Source organism: Grus americana, chromosome 2, assembly GCF_028858705.1.
Source record: "Grus americana isolate bGruAme1 chromosome 2, bGruAme1.mat, whole genome shotgun sequence".
Classification (NCBI taxonomy): Eukaryota; Metazoa; Chordata; class Aves; order Gruiformes; family Gruidae; genus Grus; species Grus americana.
The window spans coordinates 47,961,465-47,983,054 of record NC_072853.1 but is presented as its reverse complement, the minus strand read 5'-3'; the positions used below and the strand labels follow the sequence as shown (position 1 = coordinate 47,983,054).

General features: G+C 43.9%; 1 protein-coding gene across 2 annotated transcripts in view; it reads right to left on the bottom strand.

Annotated features, from left to right (window-relative positions):
* Nucleotides 1–3,376: 3,376 nt before the first annotated feature.
* The window catches only part of GAREM1 (GRB2 associated regulator of MAPK1 subtype 1), a 111,025-nt gene continuing 92,811 nt past the window's right edge, over nt 3,377–21,590 (bottom strand). For both annotated transcript variants that reach the window (XM_054817068.1, XM_054817069.1), the window contains 3 exons: nt 17,987–19,165; nt 12,722–12,888; nt 3,377–9,508 (listed from right to left, as the gene is read on the bottom strand). In XM_054817068.1, the coding sequence (XP_054673043.1) occupies nt 8,596–9,508; nt 12,722–12,888; nt 17,987–19,165 (2,259 nt within the window). In that variant the 3' untranslated portion in view covers nt 3,377–8,595. The remainder of the gene's footprint in view (nt 9,509–12,721; nt 12,889–17,986; nt 19,166–21,590) is intronic.

Genomic DNA, 21,590 nt, shown 5'->3' with positions numbered 1-21,590 from the left:
TGAAGATGATCAGAGGGCTGGAGCACCTCTCCTATGAGGACAGGCTGAGAGAGTTGGGGTTGTTCAGCCTGGAGAAGAGAAGGCTTCGAGGAGACCTTATTGCAGCCTTCCAGTACCTAAAGGGGGTTTATAAGGAAGATGGAGAGGGACTTTAGACCAAGGCCTGTAGTGACAGGAGAAGGGGCAATGGTTTTAAAATGAGAGGGTAGATTTAGGTTGGATGTAAAGAAGACATTTTTTATGATGAGGATGGTGGGACCCTGGAACAGGTTGCCCAGAGAAGCTGTGGATGCCCCCTGCCTGGAAATGTTCAAGGCCAGGTTGGACGGGGCTTTGGGCAACCTGGTCTAGTGGAGGATGTCCCTGCCCATGGCAGGGGGGTTGGAACTAGATGATCTTTGAGGTCCCTTCCAACCCAAAGCATTCTGTGATTCTATGAAATGCTAATCCAGAATGAAGGATGAAAATATCCTTTGTCTTCAGGAGGAAACCAGAGGGTTGGTTACCAGGATGGCCTGTGCTTCATTCTTCAGGAGCAAAGGCTATGTAGGACCAGCATTTAGGATAGTTTCTAGCTGTCATACATTTTTCCCACTTGCAGAGCTGGGCTGTGCCAGACCTTCTACCAGTTCTTACATTGTCGAACCATTAGAGCTTCCTCCTGCTTTCTGTTTGCACTAATCCACTGGAAATCCACCCCTGGAGACCTGCTTCACTGACCCCCATATTCATTAAAAATAACTGTTGATACTGTATAATGGAATAATAACAGTGCAATTAAAACAGCTCCTTCTCATGGCAGAGCTTTTATGGGATTGCCAGAGAATGCTAACGAGATCCCTGAGCTCATCTATCACCCTCTGCAACCCCTACAGCCGGTTTGATCTTTCAGCGGCCATGTGCCAGTCTGACAGTGTGGTGCGTACAAGTACTACAGCAGCCACCGCCACACAAAGCAGGAGGACACATCCCTCCGCTTCACTGCCAGCTCCTTACACTTGGCACCTTAAATATGCTGTCTCCTTCCTCCCTAGTTTCTTTCCTTTTATTCTTCTTCCTCCTACCCCAGACTCCCTGTGAGGAATGGTTTCCATTTAATCCAAGCGTGTTTGGCACTAGATTCCTTTTGTCCCACTCAGGTGTTAAGGACATTTTGAGGTCTCGTTGAGCAACAAATGAAGATTTGGGTCATATTTCCTTGCTCACATTCTGGTGGCCTGGCTGCTCACCTTGAGTTTTCCACCTTTGGAATTTGATGGTGAGAATGGGGAGAAGACACCCCCTTCTCAAAGCAACTCTTCACATCAGCCCTTGATTGTGCCAATTGAAAATGGACAGCAATGCTTTATCCTGGGGAAGGAGTAACGCTGGATCCAGGCAACTGAATATAAATACTGGCAACTTTCAACAAAAAATGATGTTCGCTGAGTGTGACAACCACGGGCAAGAGAAGAAAAAAAAATCTATATACAGAATATAATTTTGAGTTTTTGCACTGCCACCAGAGCTGCCATTCCAACAGCTGTCCATAGGAGCAGAGGTGGTGGCTAGCAAGGGGTGCCAAGGGAACCCCTAAAAATCACACTGCCATGGGAGCAAGGCTGCTAGGGAGATGGTCTAGCAGCAGTGAGGGCCTGGGCAAAACCACCAAGGGCAACTGCCCGAGCAGCCAAGTTTTTCTGTTCATTCTGCAATGACAAATCCCATCATCTGCTCATGGCATGGAACAAAGGGAGAACAGGACAACTTCGCTCAGGTTTGCAGCTTTTGGTTACCCTGTGCATAGGAGAAAGTGGTTGCATATGACGTGTGTATCTGGTGACATAAAGCATGTTTATACCTGGGCAACAGAGCGTGGTGCAGAGTGCCCCAAGCTAACGACGACCTGAGCTAACACAGTCTACTGCAACTAAGGACTTCAGTGATTAGTCATCGGCGTCATGAGACAGGACGTCAGGCTCGCTCAGTATCCTGAATCCCATAGCAACTCAACTCAAGGACAGGAGCCCCAGTGAGAGGGAGAACAGGGAAAATACACACCTAACAGATCTAGGGGAGGTCTAATTAGTGAATAAATGTATCACACCAAGAGGAGCGGCACATCCACCAGCGTTAAGCTTGCACTTCCCAAAGAGAAGAGAGCTGCGTTTTCAAGTCCCTCCCCTGCCTATATTGCTTATTTGCATTTACAGGTAGCCATGGTGACTAGAGTCAGACAGGAGATTTATGGCAGGCTCGATGACTACTACAATACATGGAAACAGAAAACACCTGCCTTAGAACAGCACTTTCCTGAGAGGGAGATGGCCACATTTCGACATGGGCCGTAGCCCTTCCCTTCCCCTTTATGCGTCAAATGCCTTCCCGCAGACCCTTTCCCCCAGCCTGGAGCGACTGGAGCATTCAAAAAATCAATTATTTTCCTTTCCTCTCTTTGGAGAGCAGAGCGGAGATGTGTCCCAGCCAGCCCTGCTCATGGTGAATGAGATTTTTCTTAACTTGTGAAAGCAATTCTGCTTCTGTCTGTTCCCCCCCAATACGATGCACATCCTGCCTCCAGACACGCTTCTCTCCTCTCCCAGATGCGAGGCTTGGAGGCAAGTAAACCCCATCTGTCTCAAATCCAATGGCAACCACCGTGGTGTATTCTGCCCTGCTTTATTTCTCATAAACATGTATTAATGAGCGCCTCCACAACTACTGTTGTACTGGAGTAAACTTTCTTTTGGCCTAGAATCAGCGAACAAAGCTTCAGCCCAAGGGGAATCTGGCACGACAGCAACTTATCTGCATGACATGTGGATGGTTGTAGAGCCGACATTTCCCCCTATTGCCAATATTGGAGGAAACATGAACAAGCAACCTAGAGCACAATGTTGTTTTGTCTCTAATTTTCTCCCCACCCAATAAATGCTTCAGAGACTTTTTGCAAAGCAGAAATACTTGCGCATCGTCTTGCGCTTAAAAGCATATCCAAATTATAATTGAATACATTTCTCTAAAACAAAGATAATAGGCTGAGGGCTTGGGAAAATAATGTTTTAGGTGAATGTCTGCTGGAGACAGGAAAGCTGTCTGGCAACAAATTCTTTGGGGAACACACAGCTCGATACTCTTGCTGAAGGGGATCAAGTGAAATTACATGACAGGGAAAAGTAATGTGTCCTGAGAGATTAAATGTAAAACTCTGATTGCTTCTCTCAATTATCCCAATCTTACTTTGTGAATTCACTATTTGAGAATTGCTTATTTCTGAATTATACCGAGATGAGCAAGAGGATAAGTCAGTGAAATTACTAAACAAAACCCAACCATTTCATATAATACGTGCAACCCAACCGATTTAGCACAACAAATTCTGTACATGTGTCAAATATCATGAAAATAGTGTCTTTAATATACAGTTTATATACTTACAATACATGGTTTAAATTTGTTCATATACATTACAGGGATATTTATTTGCACCTGGTTTAAATAATAATCTGCCTTCAGCCTTTTACACAAAAGCCCAAAACAGCACAGAATTCCACAAAAACCATGCTTCGTTTCATAACGGAAATGTACTAAGCCAAAGTTTTGGGGCTTTCTCTTTTTTTTTTTTTCCCAAGTGTTACTTTTTTGACCTACCCAAAGTGACTCTAAAGATCTAAGAACTAACAAATATTTTTAATATAATTCAGAAGATTGTCCAAGTCAAGAGAATCACTCTGCAGATTTTCAAGCTGAAAATTTGGTTATTACGCACAGAAATAGTAAGGTCTGAACAACTCCCAGACTATTAGGAGTTTAAGACATAACAATCGAAGAGTCATTTATTGCTAGGTCTCAACAAGGGGCTGCGTTTCCCTACTGCCCTGCAGTCCTTAATACCGCAAATAAAAAGGACGATCCCTCACTTCGATTAAGATTTCATTCGTATCTTTCTAGCATGCACACAGGAATGCTGCAATTTCAGAGCATCAAAAAGAGAAGCCAGGAGAGCTGGGCTAAGCCCGTGTCCTTTCACATAGGGTTGGTGTTCAGCTTTTAGGTGGCATGGCGTACCCCCTGCCTGGCCCACATGCAGGACTTTGCTGACCTGCACCGCAGGCAGGCATCCCACTGGGCAGCAGGCAAGTAGCTAGTGCTGGCATGCTTTATTTAATGGGGAGACAATCAAGGAGTTGATTCAAGAAGAAAACATAGGAGAAAACACTTCAAGTATTTTTAGACCGATTTGAAACACGGTGGGTTGACTGCATTGCTATTTACGCTGTTTCTCTTGAAGCTGTTGTGGTGGAATAAAGTCAATTAAAGTGGCAAATAAAACTGTTGTATTGGAAAAAACCCTGTGTAATACACAGTTACTTCAAACCCTTGCTTCTAGCTGCAAAGAACACTTCAAAATACATTTTCCTTCTAATTCTGGATGGACCAAATGTCTTCCGTCTCTGTTTCTAGCCATAGGCAATATGGCAAGAATAAGAACGAAAATATGCGCTTTGAGTTGATTTCAATACAACTTTGGTTAGCCAGCCAGGCAGCAATACAAAAATTCTTAATCCTAGGCACAAGAAGCATTTAAAGGAAACCAGCATTTCCCCTCAATTTTCCTCCCCATCTCTCCCCTAGCCAATTCTGTTTCCACATCCAGAAAAACCCCGGTGCCAGAATCCAGGGGATGAAGGCAGCACCAGTCCTGGTGCCACCATGCGACTGTTGCATAGAAAGGATGTATTTATTGGTGCAGGACAGAGAGACAGGTCTGTACAGACTGACATCCCAGATTTTTTGCTACCAAAACACCCAGACAAACAAAACCCCCGAGGATAACACACAACTTCAGACACCGATAACTAAATAAGCACCAGAAGAAAGAAGTCCAAGGTTAGGGTTGGCCTATTTTAGCAGAGTGCCTCCAAAAAGGAAAATATTTTAGGTCCTTCTGGCATGACACGTTGTCTGAACTCAATGGTGACATCTCTGTAGAAGACAAAATGGGCAGAGCCTGCTCTCAGGCCCTGAGGACAACCAACACAGCTCGCATCAACACGGCTCAACTCCATTACTCTCCAAAACCAGGTTGGTTTCCCCCATTGCTAACCTCTGAGCTGTGCTTGGGAGTTGTCTGGGATCACCCATGGCACAGGCTGGTTAGGTTGCACCAAACCAGGCAAGACCCCATATCAACAGTTCAGCAGCAACAAGGGACTCCCATGAGAGAGTGCCCATGCCCGGTGCTACTCAGTTTGCTAGGTTGGTTTGCAAGTCCTATTGAACACTGAGTGCCATCTCCTCCTATTCATGTCAGCTAGCAAAAAGTTCATATCAGCAGGATATTGCCCAGACCCTTCAGACACTTCCTAATCACAGTGGGATCACTAAAGTAACCCTCCATCTCCAAGTACAATCAGCAGTACAGCATTTAGTAACCTTTTACAGGTTGAAGTCTCCAGGTCTTACACCCCATCTTTCTAGAGACTACATGGTTCTCTGCTAAGGCTTGAAGGACTCCTCCGCTCCTGCCCCGTTTCAAAGGTGCCACCATCCCTTTATTGCCAGGGACTTCCCGTGAGACAGACATGTTCACATCAATCTGCCCGGTTCAGATTGCCTTCTACACCACCAAAGATGGTCCAGACCCCCTAACATCACAGCAGCAAAGCTCAAGAGGAAAGCAAATAAATTAGACCCCATGAGCATCAGTGCTGCCATAGCCTGGCTACCTACACAGGGGTGGAGAGGCCAAGCCACCCCACTCCAGCTGACCGGTTTGCTCATCACTCTCCTCATTTCACCAGAGCAGATGCTTCAGTCCAGCTTGGGCATCACAGCAGGTGGCTCAACGCCGCAGTCATATAATTCACACAACACAACAGTTAGGAGCACCTAAATCACTAAAAAAGGCTTGGACGATAAAGGTGATGAGCTGCTAAGGGCAAAAGAAAAGGTCAAATGCTAACGCATTATGCATAAAAATAAGTAAGCAGTGTGAAGCCAGAACAAGACAACTGGAAGGACATCAATAGCAAGTTTGCAGTTAGAGGTTTTAGCAGTACTTCTGCACACAGCAGCTGCTTCTGAAATCATTGCATATTTCTGGGCCTTTCGACAGGCCAGTTGTATTTTGGTTTATGCATACGTGATGTTAATGCAGCACACTCATGAATGCAAATTCCACCAGGCTGCTTGCAAGAAAAACCGTTCCAAGCAGGTGAGCAGAGATAACAGAACAGGTATCCATGTGTAGTCAAACAACACTATTTTCTCAGGGATGTTAACGCCCTGGGGGCATTCAAAACATTTAATGTTAATATTATCAAGATTGTCATCTCTTTTTTTTTTTTTTTTTGAGAGAGAGAGATATTTTACTTTTTTTACCTGGAATTAACAACCCAAGCAAAACAAAGAGAAGCACCTGACATTTAAAATTTGGCCCTTTCAAGTTTGAACACTCATTTGACATCGCGAGAGTTAAAATGCAATTGACTTCAACTTGCACATGTCTACCAACAAGTATACACATCTGAACAGTACTTGAATTTGATTTAGTCTTACTTGCAGCTAAAATATTTTAGGATGCTAATTAAAATGCATCCGGAGAAAGCTATTGATCTGTTGCTAAAAGTCAATACATTAAGAAAAAGAGTAGGATTATGAGCTCTTGGGGTTTTTCTATTGGGATATTTTTTGGCTCACTGCTTTCTAGTACCCACATCAATTGAGCTCTGCTCTCTGGTTGGGAACTGGTGGTTTGCATTACTGCAAGACAAATGATGCATCTTGGTTTTGTCAAGGAGACATGACATGAAATTTGCCCAGGCAACAGAAAATTCCATTTGCAAATAAATTCTTTTTAATGAGTCAATATGGTTGAGAAAACAGGCAAAAGCAGCCTCTCATTTTTGCCCCTCCTCCGTATTTCCTGTTGATGCTCCCACTACGTGGGAAATGGAAATAGAGATTTTTTTTTTTTTTTTTGTACTTTGAAAAGGTAAGAAAGGCAGTTGATGGTGTCACCCCGGCCAGGGCTCTGCTGAGCAGCAGGTGAAGGTGAAGCTGCTCCAGCATCCCTGGCTCTGACCACCTGAGGATCCTGGGCACGCACAGATGCTGAGGATGGACACCACAGACTGTTTCCTGAGGACCTCCACAAATCCTTGCACTCAGTACCTCAAAAGCAGAGGATCTTGGGGTTATTTAGACACATTTTGGAGAGCTCTGCCAAGCACAGAAAATCAGCAATGGACTGTCAGAAGTTAATCCTATTTCTAGCTGCCTGAGCAGTTAAATGTGAAAGGTCACCAGAGGCAGCCTAATGTCCCCTTCCCATCTCTGAGCTCCCTTTTGACTCCTACTTCCATGTGACATCTATTGCAGTGAGTTTTTGCAGCTGGGCAACTGAATTAGCACATCTTATGATGCTACAGTCCCTCCCACTTTGACACCCACCTCATCCTAGCCCACTGCAAACAAGACAGGTGAACTTAAACATCACAAGCATTTCCCAAGGCGTGGCCCAAACCCTCACTTGACCCTGTCTTGCCAGCGCGCCATGTGCTGTTTCTGTTCCCACCTCGCTAATGCTTTATTTCAAAGGCATCCTACACGAGTACTATCACCTTCCCACACAGATCCGACCGCAGGAATAGGGTAGCACATTGAGTGCATTTTCAGATGATCGTAATGGCTGCAGAGGAAACATAAGGGGTTGCCTTTCGCCAGAGCAAGGCTATTGCAAGGGCTGTGCTAGCAGGCTACTGTGGCACGCAGGATCTGCCAAGAGAATCTGTGCTCTGAACTGTCTTTCCCATGAGAAAGCTACACGACCAGAAATCATGCTACTTACTCCAGCCATCCAACTACAAAAGCAACTTTGGAAATCTACAGGTCATAAACTTTTAATTGGCCAGGGCAGAGTGGCTCAGTAGGAAAAACCCCCTTCTCCCTCCCCTCTGGGCAATGAGCGAAGCGAGACTCTCGTTTTAAAAACATTTAACTCTTTTTGCTCAAAGTAACATGGAAAATGTATCCACGTTACAGGTAGTCAAGAAGATACCGTTAATAAAAATATGCTGCAAGAATAGTGTATTAGTGGCACTTCACAGCAATTATTAACATTTTCAGATGTAGTGTCAAAACGATGTTTTTGTATATCTGAACATGCTTTTTGTTAACAGAAAGGGAAGAAAGTCACAGCATGTTGCCAAAGATTATTTGAACAGAAATAATCCTGTAAGAAATACATTTTTTTGCAGTTAACACAAAACTGTAAACTGGATCAGTGTGTGTCTTTCAGCATCAAATTGTTCAGTAATAAATACGACTAAGTCTTAACAGACTACGGATTAAAAGTTCCCTTAGTGTCCAGTTTTTAGCAGCTGTTGAATGTTCAGGGATGCACAAGGCACACCACTGCAGATTCTCTACCTTTATTATTGACATACAAAAAAAAAAAAAATCCGTTCACCACTCAAAAATGTTTATCTGCATAGTAAGAATTTTTCTACTACTATTTACAGGAAGGACTTTTAGTGCAAAAAACAGGAAGTGATGCATTAGCTGTAGTGCATCGAGCACATCTCGTACAGTTTCACTAATAACTAGTCGGCATCACATCTTGGGCCGCCAGCCATTAATGAACTGTAGTATTTTCTTAACCTGCAATTTGCTTAGCTTAAAGTCTTCTGACAGGATTTCTTCAGTAAGCTGAACCAGTAAATTGCCATCAATCTTCTCTGTAACAAAAAACGATATGACATCTTCCGACAGACCAATAAACCTCAGCGATTTAGACACTTCCTCTATCGAGAGTCCAGACAGGTCTGTGGGTGGCTGCCAGGGAGAGCCGTCCCCACAAGATCTTGGTGCTAACTGGAGGTGGAGGGGAGACGAGAAGGGATAAGACACAGAGAACGTGTCCTGCATGCCCTTTTTAACAAGATACTGATCTTCCAAGAGGTCTGGAGAACCAGTTTTCGACTCCTCCTCGGCACCATCTATTTTCAGTGGCAAGGGACACATGTCTGTAACCGTCTTCTCTTCACTTGACTTCGGTGCCCGAGGAGGTAAGGCAGGACATGAATGGCTCTGCTTTGTGTTGCTGACTCCCAGAGTTTTCTCATCAGTGCAGTCTAGAGAGTAACTTGCCGACTTTGGACAGCTAGAGATGGTGTTCGTGAACTCTGCTGGGGTCAGGGGGGAGTACCCTGCCGGGAGTTCACACCCATCGAAGTCAAAAGTCAAAGGTGCTGGACAGTTTCTCTTTGGCGTACCTGGAGTCTTCTGTCTGGGGTAACTGTAGCTCCTGCTTGGATCGAGCAGGAAATCACTCCTATTCAGGCCTTCAGCAGTTCCTGAAAAATGGTTTGGCCAAGATAACCTCGAAGGCAGAGCTTCAGTTGAGGGGTTTCCCAAAGGCATCGTGCTCTCAGGCTCTTTGGATTCAGTTTTCATCATGTTACAAGGATAGCAGGAAACAGGTGTGCTCTCAGCTGGGTTGGTGTTGTCGCTATCTGTGACATTGCTTAAGGAACAAAGCAGAAAGGATGTCATTAGTACGAAAAAATGTGGCATTTGAATAAATTCATAAATCATCTGACAGAGTCAGAAGGTGGCTGTCACAAGAAAAGAATCTTCTTTCCTCCAGCAGAACTTTTCAGATTTGAATTAACAACACGTTTGAATAATGCATTGACAGTTCTTTTACTCCTTCTACAAGCCTGACAAGATGCTGATATACCCAAAAGCCTCACGTCTTGGTTTTTCAAGCCCGTAAAAAAGTAGATGTCTCAATTCAGTTCTGTGTCATCTCCCAAATACTCAGTTTTTCCACTGCTGAATTCCTGAGGGACACCAACATAGAAAAGGAACAGCCTCACATACACTAGAAGATGTTCTAATCCTGTATTTTATATTTATATACCACAGATGTGTCATGGTGTGCAAAAGCTCGTAACAAGGGCAGGTCACCACTGCACTAGACCTAAGCTTGACTGACGTAAGAGATGACCAAAAGCCATTTTGGAGCCAACATTTTCATTTGTTACAGCACTTGCATGTGCACAGGATCCTTCCCCACTGGTCACCGGTGCAAAAACTGCACAGTACAATAACACAGAATAATTAACGCTTACTGCCAAAGGCAGAGTTTTACCTGGACGGGTAAGCAGACCTAGCTGTATGTGTTGAAGTATCAGGCTTTAAGCTTACCCCACAGTAATTTGTCTGTGTGTCAATATCCTTAAAAGGCTTTTCAAAGGCACCTAAAGAAAGTTACCCTGACCTACTTCCAGGTGGTAAACTAAGCTCAGTCCATCTGAGGGAACTGATGGTTTATATCCAGGTGTTCCCCAGAGACAGAGATGCCAACAAAAGCATGCAATCTGTTATCAAAAGCAAATGTTTGCTGCCTTTATGCCACTTTCTGAAACAAAGTCTCAAGGGTTGGGTTGATCTTTGTAATTCTGGCCAATTAAGCCAGAACACTGGAAAAAACAATTAGCAGATTTATAAAATCCTTACTTAACACAACAGATGGAAACCAACAGTTGAAAAAGTTGTTTTAATTACTCACCTCTCTCTCCTGAAAACAAACTACTCAGGAAAGAAACTCATTCTGTGATAGCTCAGTAAGAACTGCTTGAGGAGGGCAGTGGCTTTCAAAAACCCAGCATAGTTTTGAATGGATTGACACAAAATTAGTTCCCTGTGCACTTACAGTGAGTCAGAGAGGAAGCCAACTTGGACTTGCCCAGCTCAAACACCAAGCGTAGATGCGTAAAAGCAGTTCTAATCTATATCACTGGAAAATTAGTTATAAAACTCAGTGCCAACAGACGCAGTTTCCCTCTATCTAACCATCCCTCAGTCTCTACTCCATGCCCGCCAAACTTTTCTTTATTCCTGTTTATGTCACTAATACAAGTCTGCCAGTTAAAGCAGTTGGATGTTTACAATAGCAGAGAATTCCCCCCCCCCCCCAAACAAGGATACACCGTCAAGTGGTCATTTCTGGCTGCTTAAAGGCCAACTGGTGTAATGTACACAGTGCAAAGCTTTTTTCACAAACCAAGCCATCGGGGTACTCAATTCAGAGAAGACAGTCAGTGAGGCGTTGTAAACAACTAAGCATACAGAGGAATTAAATTGATTGATCCTGTTCCTGTTCTCTAATTCAGTGACAGAAATGGGACCATTTAATGATTTAAAAGATTAATGGAATTACTGAAAACTGACCAAGTAACATTTTCAAAGTGCTTCCTTATTCGTCCTCCACCAAAATTAACTCAGTGCCAAAGGATGCAAGAGAAACCTCAAATACAGCTAAAGTCAAGTGTCAGGCATTTTTATAGGCAAATAAGGACAAATCACATTAGTTTTGTTTGTGTTTAAAATATTGTCTGCAACCCTCCACGATCCAGAAAATAAGATCATTGATAAAAATGGCAAGATTTGAAAAGCAACGTCACCAGCAATCTGGTTACTCCACAAATTGCCAATTTTCTAGCAGCTTCCTCTGCAACTCTAGGTCACTTCTACCAAAATGGAGATGGACCCAAGCTGGAGATGAATTTCTTGCAAATACTATGAAGTTCAAGGCAAATAATACCACCTGCATTCCTGAGAAACTTCACTTCTCACTGTTTTCCTGGTTTCTTGGGAGGCAGATGAATTCTTAGTTACAAAGAGAGAAAGCAGCATTTGGTGGGCCCCAAATGCTGGGAGGTCTTGTGCTCAGCCTCCTGTGGAGTAGACCTTGACAGAACTACCCAACAGGCTTCATAAAAGCAAACCAGCAGCCTTGATCTAGACTGATCATTGCCAGATACACAACACTAAGCTGCAAACATGCAGTATGGCTTAGAAAGGCAATTCCAGCATAAGTTATTATACCAATTGCATCTAGGCTGAAATGATTTCAGTGGCATTTCAGATCAATTTGTAATATCCAGACAGGTAGTATCTTGTCATTGAAGAGATACCAAAAATAATGGCAACAAGACATTCAAGGCAAAAAGGAGGCGAGACTTCAAAAGGTGTAATGCTTTCTAAAGCCAAAGGAAGAACACTGCATTGCTAGGAAAAGGTATGCAGCCACATAATTCAAAATTTACTGTCGACTTTCGACTAGCTTGAGTGGATTTCCCAGTTTGTGGATTAGGTTTGTGCTGAAGTGGGTTTGAGCTGGAAGCTGTCTGGCCCCATTCTGCTACACCTCACTTTGCACTCAGTGGTGTCTGCTGGCCTCTCTGTTCTCCATCACACCCACCCATAGGTTCCCATATAGTTGGCACAACACATTTCTGGATTGCCGCACCCCTTTGGAGCCCCCACTTATCAGAGCTGGCTGCACTGCATGCATGTAGCACTGGAATCCCGCCCGAAAAATAGCTTTGAGTTATTCTAGTTTGAAGATTCAAGCCTTTCAAGAATTATACAGAACTGTATGGGATTTTCCATTTAGACAGCCAGTGCCACCTTACAGTGAGATTACCTATAGTGATATGTGCACGTATTTAATATAAATTGCTATGTCCTATCTAGTAAAACATAGTTTCTGCTGGAGCTTTGCTTCCTCTTGAATTTTTGAAAATGACAGGTTAGCTAATTTCACAAAAAGTTGGCAACCCTGACACAGTATTGTGCCTTTATAAACAAGCACCTTCAAAAAGAATACTGCTAAATTTAACTTTCTCAAAAAGTGCTAGCACGGGGCTCTCACAGCTCAAACACATACATGTTGTGCAGTCCCGAAGAATAGTAGGACAGAGTAGGGCTAGGAGAGCGCGTCTGCTGTCGTGCAGGTTTGACTGTGCGAGGAGGGATGGAAGGACTGGTGGAAGACGGCTTTGAACTCCGTGGTGGGACAGGGGGAGCATTCAGGAGCCTGCATTCCTCTTTTACCTGTACAAAAGAAGAACACGTAAGTAAGCAGACAGAAAATCTGGGCAACAGCACTCTTAACCAGATGAAACACATCTGGTTTGGCCTTATTCTGTGAAAGGAATTCATTAAAAAGGGAGAAGAGAAAAATGATGCTAAGTATATACATTTGCAATGGTACATGGCTGTCATAAGGAAGTCCAAAAGAATGTGTTGCTACCAGTAGAGCTACTAGCAATCTTTTATAGGGTGTTTTTCAGTAGTTTGATACCCATTCATTTAAAGAATAGCAGCAACAAAATGATATAAAAGAACCTTCTAGTAACATACAAAATCAGACAGACTGTTCCAGATATTTTACATTTTGTAAGGAGCAATTCATTAGGCTTAAACTTCATTAGTATTGTTTATTTAGATGCAATAAACGAAGCTTACATAACAAAAAGTTCTCAACAGACTTTGATGTTTCCTGACTTACTTCACCAGTGATACTCAGCCACCCAGCTCTAGGGTAATTCCCAGCCTTCCCCCCGCCAGGAACAGTACATGCAACTGGGATTCAAACCTGGAGCTTCAGTCCTTCTGTAGCTGCCAAGGCAGTTCAGGATAAGGTTAACTACAAAACGTACAAGTTGAAAGGTGTGGGCAGAAAAGCCCGTTCAAAGAACGCACCCAGCCATTACATCTACTTTTTGCAGCCAGCCAGCTTTGCAGCTTAAAACACATGACTGTAGCACTGCTTATCTGAAATTTAGTTTGGTCTGCCTACGTAGGACCAGAATATCAGGGTCCATCAAAGTAGAAAACATGATGGAATTAAGACCTTAATCTCATCAGTACATTTTTTGGGAGAGCAACTCTATTTAGTAGAGCTAGAGGTGAGCAAGGCTACTGAGGATTAGGCTGCCAGGCAGGATTTTTAAAGCCTTACCACCTACCCCCGGACAGGAGGAGACCTCTATGTTCTCCTTGTCTGAAACAGTCTTAGAAGCACCAGAAAAGAGAAAAATTATCTTTGTGTTTGAAAGTTATAGTTTATTTTTAAATTTAACAACATTGCAGAACTAAAAGTTATCTTAGTTCTGCAACACATAATTAGCAATTAAAGTGATTTAATTTATTTAAAAACAAAATAAATGTGGAACCTTTTGCAATCCACTCCAGTGCTTTCAAAATGCAACAACCCATTTAGTGCTTTTGTGAAATGGAAAATTGGGGACTAGGACATTGTAGTACATTTTTCCCTAATTCAAAACAAGTCAAAATTACAGGAAACGCCTGACAGCGTAAAACACTGAAATAAATCTTGCTCTAAGGGGTCTTACTTGCTCTTTCAAGAAAAAAAAAAAGAATCAATTTTATTCATGTTTGTTATTGAATTCAGGCATAAAACTCTTCAACCATTTTAGTGCCGTGCCCCAAGGATGCCTAAGGACTTTTTTTTTTTTTTCCCAAGTCAGACTAGGCAAAGTTAATACTGCATGCTATTGAATATATACCCATGGGGTTAAAGAGACCATTCAGGGGAGCTCTTGGAGTACAGCGGATGGTGAAGAAAGGGTTAAAGGGATTCTTTCCTAGGAAGACTGCTGGCATTCAAAGGTGCTGGCATAACAAACGATGCCAAGCTCCCTTGCTGACCTAGACTGCAGATCAGAACAAGGCCATAAATAATAGTGGTTTGCAGTCCCAGTTGGTCCCTGTCACAAGACCGTGATTACAGCTGCCAGGCACAGCCCTCAGGAAACCCAGCAGAGGAATAAAAAGGAGAGATTTTGCAGATTAAACGGACAAGAGCAAGGGGAAACTTCACAGGAGAGCTACCCTCACTAGGTCCAAGTGAACAGCAACAAAATAAATGCGGGAGAGGAGGGGAACAGCCACGGTGCAACGTGATGATCACCTCGACGACTACTGCTCTTAGGAGGAAATACTCTTTCACCCAGAAGCACTAGATGCCATGCGGCTGCCAGATACAGATAAAGTGCACTTGCACTGCATGTCCCGGGACTTTTATTCGTCATCGTCTGAGCTCTCCTGTGCTCCGACACTCCTTCCTGTGACCCGGGGACGGTGACCCCTTTCCGATGGCGTGAGGCGTTACGCTGATTTTAAGACCTCTGCTCCTTTTCCCTGGTGCCAGCCCAAGCCCCGCCAGCACCCCCTGGGCCCTGGGGTGTCAGTCCTGAATCCGAGCATTGCAGGTGCCTGTTGCAGTGACCGCTTCCAAGGCGGCCGGATAAAACCCACCCTGTCGCTGGCGTGACCACAAGTGTAACACAAAGCGGTTCAACCCTCCTTGCTGACGGCAGCCTGAACTGCCGGCACGCTCCATCGGGGACGTGCTTTAAATCAATCAGGAAACTGATTTTATGCAAATTAATGTTTGGGGACTGAAGCAATTTCTCATTTACAGGCCTTAGTTCAGAGGTAATTTCCCTCCCCCTCTCCCTTTCTGCCTTCATGCTGCTTTGATTTTCTTAAAGGTATTTAGAAAATAAGCATTATATATCAGAATGCTTCATCCTGCTAGTGAGAAGAAAACCAGAACAGCTTCTGAAACAGCCGAACGTCCTTTTCTCTCTCCTACAAACAGCTCCCGTACACACACTCTAAATTTAGTGCATGCAAAAATACAATTGCCAGCCAACCTTTATACAGAAACGCTATGGAATATCATTCTAGAGGGAGTGATGACTAAACCGCATGCTCATCAGCAGCTCCTGAGATCTACTTATTCTATAAATACCCTACATGGAAAGCATGCAAACATCTCCTCGGCCTCAGCCTACTGACAAATTCAGTAGATCACTGATACTCATTCCAAAGCTGTTCCAGGAAGCCACCAAACTGAGTCTATTATCATCATCTACAGAGATGCAATCTTTTTTATTTTATTTCTTCTGGAGTTACACCCCCTGCCCACCTCTAAATGCAAGCTAATATCTTTACCAGAAATTAGTTCTCCTGCACAGCTAAAAAGCAATACTAAAATTGCTGACAGCACTCACACATCACCTCAGTGATGTGAGACACAAACGACAAAATTGCACACTTTTCAAAATGTCCTTAAAAGGCAACATACGCATGTATCCCAAATACCACCCTGCTGCCCCAGAAGGGAGTCGCTATGCCACGAGGTTTCCCCAGGTGTGAAGGTCCACACCGATGCTGTGCAGGTGCTCCACAGCTCTCCCCGCATCCCATTACCCACACCTCAGGCATGATGTGGGGGGCCGGCAGCCCCCTGCCAGGAGGGGAGGGCTGCCCTCACCCCGCCACGGGGGCAGCCTTCCTCCCCCACTGCCCCCTCGCCTTCCCACCCGCTCCCTGGCGCTGGCTCCGGCGCTCCTTTGACCCTGCGCTGAAGCAGTTCAGCTCGCAGAAACGAGCAGGAAACTAATCATTTTCCAGATCCAGACCTGGCTGCCTGCCCAGGCGCAGGAGCGCCAGAGCCAGCACAAAAGAGGAGCCAGGACCATGCGGCTGGGAAAGGAGAAGAGGAGGAGGAGGAGGAACAGGAGGAGGGTGGGACCAGCCCCACGCCGGTTTACATCAGCGTAGGCTGCCAGGGAACCTCATCCCGATATGGTGCTGCTGGGCACTTGTCCAACAGAGTCTGGACAAAGCGTCAGTGCGTACCTGACCTCAGAGGCAAGGAATTGCTCTCGGGTTCCTGCACTTAGACATTACACGTAAACACTCTTTGCTAAGAAGACGTAATGTCTTGACTTTCCTGTCTTTGCTGAAGCTTCTGCGGCTGCTTTTTGGGGAAGTTTTGGTGGCACAGTCCGAGGGCTGCAGTTGTGCATTTCATGCCTGCACTGGTGTTCTCCTCCCCAATCCTTGCTGCACCCCCCTCAGCAGCTGCACAGCCCGGCCAGGGGGATCCCACAGCAATCCACTGCAGGCTAACCTAGCACAAATAAATACAACTTAGCTTTCAACCAGACTGTGACCTGGCTCATGATGGAAAGGCTACAGCCAACGCTGCTGCGCTGTAAGATGGGAATAGGAAAGGAATGGGATCACCATGGTTTGATGCAATTTGGTCTTAGATTAGCCTTAGCTTACTGTGCAGCCATACCCTTGAAAATATCATTGGATATGCAAATGGAACAATGTATTCTTTATTTAAATCCCAGCAAATTTAATTTGTTAAATTATAATATCTGTCAAGATTAATGTGACATAAGTATGCATCATTCAGATTTTGCTAAAGATTCCTAGACATTCTTTCCTGGAAGAAGTGTTTTCTTTTTTCCTTTGTGTTTTTTAAAATATAATGTTTAGGACTATGTGAAGAGTTGGATTTTCCACCCAGTCCACATAAGCTCCTGTTGATAAAACATATTTGTATTTTTGCCTCTGAAGTCTCCATGACATTTCAGGTTTGGTGGAATGATTACTCCCACAAGTTTTCATTAGAAATCCTAGGACAGGAAACATGCTCTGTTTAAAATGGAAACCTCTAGAAGGCTCATTTATCAACTCTGCAGAGCTCCTATTTAAACATGTTTTCTTTCAATAAGCAATACAGAGCGATTACTTCAGGTCTAGTTTGATAAAGTTTCCTTGAGGTGAATGACGTTTAATATTCTTCAAAATCTGCCACAGACTCATAACAGAGAAGACAATCTCTCATTGACTTCAAATCCATAAAAATTCCAGCTATCCTCATTATCAGGGCCTGTTAATTGAAGACGCACATACTCAGTGAATCCAAGGCAGTTCCCAGTGGGGTCATGCCCCACACACTTCAGCCACAGAAAATATGAAAAAATATGGATGCCACGTGGAGAGATGACATGGAAAGCAAGGGAAGGAAGTGACCTAGCAATTCTTAGACCTTGTTTGTGTGAGAAAAACCCCCCAATATGTATCACCCAAAAGTATCAGGATTAAGCTACTAGATCAGTTATATTAAATACACTCTGGTGATTTTTAGGGCATGACTTAGACTTGGTAGGAAAGTAGCTGAAATTGTACATCTCAAAGTCTCACCATTTCCTTGCCCTCCATATACCACCCCCCGCCCAAATCTTCCCTATAAAAATCCCCAAGCAAACTCATCACTAGCTAAAAAAGAAACAAAACAACATGAATAACCCTGACTTACTGCTTCTGATTTTGGAGGCACTGGAGGCGGAGGTAGGGAAACATCTGAAGACTTTGTGGTTGCTCCGACAGTTGCAGGCACAGGAAGAGATGTGGTACCACACTTCGATCGGAAAGACCCTCTGTAGTTGTCACATTTGTTCTTCTCACTTAGCGAGCGAGCGAGCGGCTGGTCACCAGCCTTTCCAGACCCTTGGTCCAACCACAGCTCTTCGTAAGGAAGTTCTGGTTTTGTAGGCAGAAACATTGATTCTTCGCTAACTTCAGGAAAAAGGTAATCACTGCTACTGTCACCAGACTCCTGATACTGAAGAGCATCGTGAGAAAACAGAGCCCACTCGTTACACAAGTCCCTGCAGCCGTGGAGGTTCACTTCACTATTCCCATGCAAGTTGTTTCCATAGACGCACACCGAAAGCCGGTGGAAGGACTGTGTCAGCTCGTCCCGTGCGTAGCTGAGGGAGTTCGGCACATGGCTGTGCCCCGTGCATCGACTCTTCTTTGGGCTCTTGCAGTCTTCGTTCCAGTCAGTTTTCACATCTCGCACGGCACGGGAATACTCATCTATGTCAAACTGTTCCTGGCATATATTAAACCAGTGCTGGATGAGGGATTCGTGCCACAGCTCTCCCTTCAACAGACTGTCAGGTAGAGTAAATTTCGGAAGCGCCAAGTGCAAGGGAAAATGCATGGGAATAATTTTGTTGCCACGAAGCACGCAACAAACCACCACTGTTTTGGTTTGAATGTTGACAAACTTGTACCTGTGCCCTTCACGGATAAAATGCAGGTCGTAAGGGTTTCTCGGCGTAGGACTCGGCACAGTCACGTTAACGGGCAGCCTGGTTTTTTCTACTATATTGCGAATCGTGTGCTCGCCTTCTTGCATCTGCACCTCCAGTGGGCTGCGGGTGCTAAACTTGCCCTTACACTGGAAGGGGAGACTGATGCTTTCGTTGGTCCTGTGGTTCATGCAGATGAGGCAGGGCATTTTCCCTCTTCCTAGCTTACTAATTGAATTAAGTTTCCCGATTTTTTTGAAGATGGTGTTGAGTCGTGACTTCTCCTTAGAAGATTTTGCATAAAGGATTTCTGCTTGCCCCATTAAAGTGAGTTCATCCCCAGTACTAAGGGTAATGTTGTAAACTTCAGTATCTTCATTGCATTCACCTGAAGCCACCTGCAAAATAATATTTAAAAAATTGCTTTACCCTCACTGAAGATAATACTTCAAAGCCTATCAAATCTATTGAGACTGGACTTACCAGACTATATATTGGGAGAAATGAAACTAACTTTATTTGAACAGCTGAGTAGTCAAGTGCAAGGTGTTTAACCTCAAGCTCAGCCAAGTAACCTTTTTTTATTGTTGTGCACATTCTTGCATCTTACTTGAGGGGAAATAGCCACCTGAAACTGCCAAGAAAGGCATGAGAACAAACATAACCAATTTTTAAAGAAAGGACAAATCCACATATCCTAGCAATTCAAATAGCCACTTGTGTCATGCAGCTATGACGGAGCATGTCTAGATTCCCTTAGGTATCTTTTTCCTGCCCCCTTGTTTTTGCTGTTTGCTAGAACTTATTTGCCAGGCTCTTGAGGGAAGCAAACCTTCTTCTTCCACCATCTTCAGGTCCCTGAGGAGCAGAAAAGGTGATCTCATCATTATGGATGAAGCATATCCCTTGATATAATCTCTTCCAGGCTAGGGGGAATGACAGATGACATCTATTCCCTGAAGAAGTCATCAAGAATATTGGTCTATCCCATATGCCTAACTCCCCCTCTGCCCTGCTCTCCTACTCATAGACTTCCTTCCTCATTTTTTGATCATAATTGCAATTTAAGAGATTAAACAACATATGCACAGCCATGTGTGTGCTTTTCTACTATGGAAATTGTACTGGAAAGAAAAAAAAGCAAAACAGATGTCCAAGGCTCATTTGTTCTTAAAGTTATTTCCTTAACACTGGAATGACTCTTTACAGACAAGATTGCTCTGCTTTGTGTTTGAATGGTTTAACATGAAAAGCCCTTTTCAGGGACCTAACAGAACCCACCCAGCTCTTCCTCAGCAGCAGCAGACACCTACTTATAAAGGAAGGTGCATCAGATAAACACTACTGGCCTGTTACAGACCACTTTATTTGGAAATACTGAACATACTAAAAACATTGCAAATGAAAACATATGCCAAAATGGTATATCCCTTCCTCACCTCTGCAACCCCTAAAGACTTCAATGGAGCTGTGTGAAGTTCAAATTCCAGGCTTCAAACTTGAGTATCATCACAGAATAGCCATTGCATGAAATCAAGGCTGTAATTCCAACCAGTTAATAACTGAGAAGTGCTGCGAATAACACTTCCTCTTGTAAGACATGATCTGCAATTCACCCTTATTTGTAAAGTTGTGATTATCCTCTGCAAGCCCTTCAGAGCAAAGGCACAGGCAGCTCGGCCGAGGTGTGCCGCCTTAGCACTTCAGTCTTGAGGCTTCCGGAGAGGAAGTCATTCAAGCCCTGAATTATCTAAACAAACACTAATTGGGTCTAATCCAGGAAACTACTAGGATTTTATTGTACGTAATATTCATTCACAATTCACACCACTGGCCAGACAGTATTTTGAAACACTGCGATGTGAAAAGAAAGCACTCGGTTTTTTTGCTGATAACACCGGTGTGACGCTCATTGCTGGTTTCTCCTCAAAACCACCACAGAGCATTGCTTTGAGCTGCTGCCATGTAGCCCTGCCTTCTGTGGAGCTGATAAGGGCTGAGGACACACAGGGCTCTGTGCATGTACCGTTTAATCCCCCCCTTCTCTTTCTGAGAGGGTACATTCTGTAAGAATATCGGTTTCTAGCATCGACAAGTCCCCACAAATGGCTTCTTTGAACAGCAAGAGCTACACTGTCAGAAATTTTAACTCAAGACAGTACGGTTACAGCTTCTTGTCACTTCCTGTGGGACACCGGCTGGAACGAGGGAGGTGTCACAACCTACGGCTGTGAGAGCTGCTGCTTGGCCAACTTGCAGTTCCCTGGTGATCCACAAACAAACAAGCCACTGTAGAAGGAAACGGTGGGTCAGATGCGAAACCACGGAAGTAACTACCTGGCCGAGCTTCACAACGAAGGTCTAACGAAGCAACTGCTTATTAATGGTATCCATTTCAACCAGCCAAATAGCAAATGGATTTTTAGATTCAACAGGCATGTTTGAAGACAAAATTATTCTAAATTTGAAAAATTGGCAAATATTCTTTTTTTTTTTTTAATACAGTCACAAAATAATAATAGGTGAAATAAGGCTGAATTTTACTGTGCTGGAACAAAAGAAAAATCACACCATGGTTCTAGTTTGGCATTGTGAGAAAAATACTGTTCTGCATACTTCCTACTGAACAAAAATATAAGGTATCAGCTGCTGTCCAAAACTGTAATAAAAAATCAAATCATGAAATTGAAAGTCTACGACTGCACAGCTTTGTCCCTATCCATTAACCCTACTACGGTGAAGGGTACATGGCTGCTGGTACAACTCAGCAGGCTAAGTATATTTTAAAATTTAAATTCTGAAAGTCAAGAAAGGTAACTCCTC